Source organism: Athalia rosae, chromosome 4 (assembly GCF_917208135.1).
Source record: "Athalia rosae chromosome 4, iyAthRosa1.1, whole genome shotgun sequence".
NCBI classification, from domain to species: Eukaryota; Metazoa; Arthropoda; class Insecta; order Hymenoptera; family Athaliidae; genus Athalia; species Athalia rosae.
Genome location: NC_064029.1, coordinates 5,191,415 through 5,194,622, shown reverse-complemented (window position 1 = coordinate 5,194,622; position 3,208 = coordinate 5,191,415). Strand labels below are relative to the sequence as shown.

General features: G+C 48.0%; 1 protein-coding gene across 1 annotated transcript; it reads left to right on the top strand.

Annotated features, from left to right (window-relative positions):
- Window positions 1-534: 534 nt before the first annotated feature.
- LOC105686448 (cytochrome P450 9e2-like) lies at window positions 535-2,747 on the top strand. The gene has a single exon (XM_012401299.3). The coding sequence runs from the start codon at window positions 862-864 to the stop codon at window positions 2,377-2,379; it is 1,518 nt and encodes a 505-aa protein (XP_012256722.2). The 5' UTR covers window positions 535-861; the 3' UTR covers window positions 2,380-2,747.
- The last annotated feature ends 461 nt before the right edge of the window (window positions 2,748-3,208 follow it).

Genomic DNA, 3,208 nt, shown 5'->3' with positions numbered 1-3,208 from the left:
TTGAAATTACTGACATGACGGTGTACTAGTTTGTTTCATATACGGTTACCAGGAGTGTCTGAGTAAACGTGCATCAATCTAATCATGTACCAGTACACACACATACCTACGCAACCCGCCATATATTTACTTTAGTTTACGGTGCGTCTGCCGGCATACATCGGAGTGCTATTACCTAATTGCAGTGGCAAGTAGCCGTTGGACGTACGATGCTGCGCGGTTTTTTTTTTGTTTTTTTTTTTCAGAGGAAAACGTTACCACCGTTTCATAAATAGAAGTTCGTTCCGTTTTTGTCGCGAGTCAGCGGAAAAAACAGAAGCAGATCAAAAGTGCATTTAAAACGGAAACAAAAAATGCTTTGTAGTCTCGGCGAAAAAATGCATTGTCACGGACGCCGAGCGGTTACGTCCGATCATTAAGTACCGCTCGATCTAACGTGTATCGATCGCAATCACCAGCGCTATGATTATACCCGAGGCAAGGTCATCGGGCGTGAAGTGGTCGGGCACGTAATCGTCGCTTTGAACAATTTCAGCTGTTGATTCGATCGCTGACGGTCGTCTGGAGAAGCGCTTGTCTTTATCGCTTGTCGCTTGTGAATTTTTTTTCCCTACTCCGTACTGCGTTGTTTTAAAACCGAAGTGATAAGGGGGCGTACGAGTTCGAGTGGCGATAACCTAATGTCGAAGGTACTTCGGACTCCGGATCTCGCCAATTTCGTGTCAGCTGAGCGCAGAAGTAAATAAATTCTCCAACAATCCGGTGCAAAACGTGAGTTTCGTTACGAGTTGCGAGAATATTTCGAATGGGAGGTGAAAGAAATTCCAAGTGAAAACACACTAGCTGCTCGACCGTGAAATCATGGAATACTTTTGGACGTTGTTAGTCAGCTTTTGGGCTGGCGTCGTCGGTGTCTACTTTATTCTGGAAAGACGTACGCACCATTTCGAAAGAAGAGGTGTACCCTCCTTGAAAGCGACGCCGTTGATAGGAAACACAGGTCTGAACCTATTCGGAAGGATACCGTTTGCCGAAAACGTGAGAAACATGTATAACGCCGTACGGGAGGTGAAATACGTGGGAATATTCGATTTCGTCAATCCGATCGTGATGCTGCGCGATCCGGAGCTCATTAAGTCCGTCGCCATAAAAAACTTCGATCATTTTCAAGACCACAGGAATTTTCTGCCCGAGGAATCGGATCCCCTGTTCGCGAAAAATCTCTTCTTTCTTCAGGGCGATCGTTGGCGGGACGTGAGGACTCTGTTGAGTCCCGCGTTCACATCCAGCAAAATGAAGATGATGTTCAAGCTGGCTGCCCAGTGCGGCACGGACCTCGCCGACCACCTCTTCGCTAAGGCGGAACGACCCTGCGATATCGAAATGAAAGACAGCTTCGCCAGATACACCAACGACGTAATAGCCACCGCGGCGTTCGGACTGAGCATAAATTCCCTGGAGAACCGAGAGAACGAGTTTTACACGACGAGTAGAGAGGTGACGAATTTCAGCCGAAAACTGAAGGCGTTGAAAATCCTCATTCTACGCGGCAGCCCCTTCCTCGGCAGGCTACTCAACATCCAGATAGTGGACGACAAATCCAGGCGATTCTTCCTCGACGTTATATCGTCTACCATAGCGATGCGCGACGAGAAGGGAATCGTACGCAACGACATGATCCAGTTGATGATGCAGGCGAGAGACACGAACGGCAAAAAATCGGAACTGACGACCGAAGAGATGACGGCCCAGGCGTTCGTCTTCCTACTCGGCGGCCTGGACACCTCGTCGACCGCGATGTGTTTCGCGGCGCACGAGATCGGCGTTAACCCCGAGGTGCAGAGGAGGCTTCACGAAGAAATCGACGCCGTCCTAGCCGAGAACGAGGGAGAGGTCACCTACGAGGCGCTCCACAAGATGAAATACCTCGACGCCGTGATCAGCGAAACTCTTCGACTTTATCCACCGGTGCCGGTCATCGATCGCCTATGCACCAAGGCGTTCGATCTGCCTCCAGCCGCTCCCGGCTTCGAACCCTACAGAGTAGAGGCCGGGGACAGTCTGTGGATACCTTTCTACGGTCTGCACATGGATCCGAAGTTCTTTCCCAACCCGAGAAAATTCGACCCCGAGCGTTTCACGGAGAAGAACAGAGGGAACGTCGACTCCTCCGCTTACATGCCGTTCGGATCGGGTCCGAGGTCTTGTATCGGCAACAGATTCGCTCTGATGGAAACGAAACTGGCGATATTCCATCTGCTGGCTAAGTGCGAACTTTCACCCTGCTCGAGGACTTCGATACCAATCAAGTTGGACAGGACCAACTTCAACATGGCATCGGAAAATGGATTCTGGTTGACCATTCGACGCCGTACGTAGTTACGGGGAGTCGCGAAACTTTACACCTGCAACGTTACGCCGCGAGGGAAGCTTGAACACGACCGAAATCTTATCTTCTCGCTATTTCAGCTTCATTTTTATTTCACTCCGCGCGCGGGGCCGTGCCTGCAACACCCTTCAATACGTAATGCCAACTTCCTGCATCGTGGAAAGCTGAAAACTTCCAGTTTTCAACAGAAAAGGACTCCTTTGAAGGAAAAAGAAGGCGTTCTTCGTCTCGTTGTTTTATTTACTTGGAAAAAAAAAAAAGAAGCTTTTTTTCTCACTCATCTCCCTCGGCACTCAAAATCGCTTCGTCGTCGATCTTTTTCAATATCGCAAAACAATAAAAAGTTTCCGCAGTAAAACTACCGCGTACAAATGTATTTTTTTTTATCGGGACTGTGCGAAGATATTTCATGCAACCAAATTATCAGATAAGATTCGTCGTACTCGATCCGGCTAAAATAATTAAGTCCGTAGTCCGTTGTTAATCTCTGACGAAACATTTTTTTTTTTTTTTGCGGCCGTCCTCGATAATCACGATCGATATCGTAATCGAATAAAATAAGATATTACAGAACGAGTACGGATGAAAGAAAAAAAAAAAAAAGAAAGAAAGAAAATGAAAAAAAGAAAAGAAAATAAAATTGAATCGACTTGTGTGTGACACACAGCCGTGTGTGCGAAAGGTGTTTCCGTCAAAGGCGCGCCCAGGTTTTTTTCTCTTCCCGCCGAGTTATTACGGCGTGGTGTCGACAAAGTAAGCACACCGGACGTACCCTACTCGAGAAGTCGACGGTGCGGGTGATTGATGGGGGTGGCGATG

What these genes read in the sequence shown, in the direction of transcription:
- LOC105686448 (XM_012401299.3), top strand. Translation starts at nt 862, where the DNA reads ATGGAATACTTTTGGACGTTGTTAGTCAGCTTTTGGGCTGGCGTCGTC.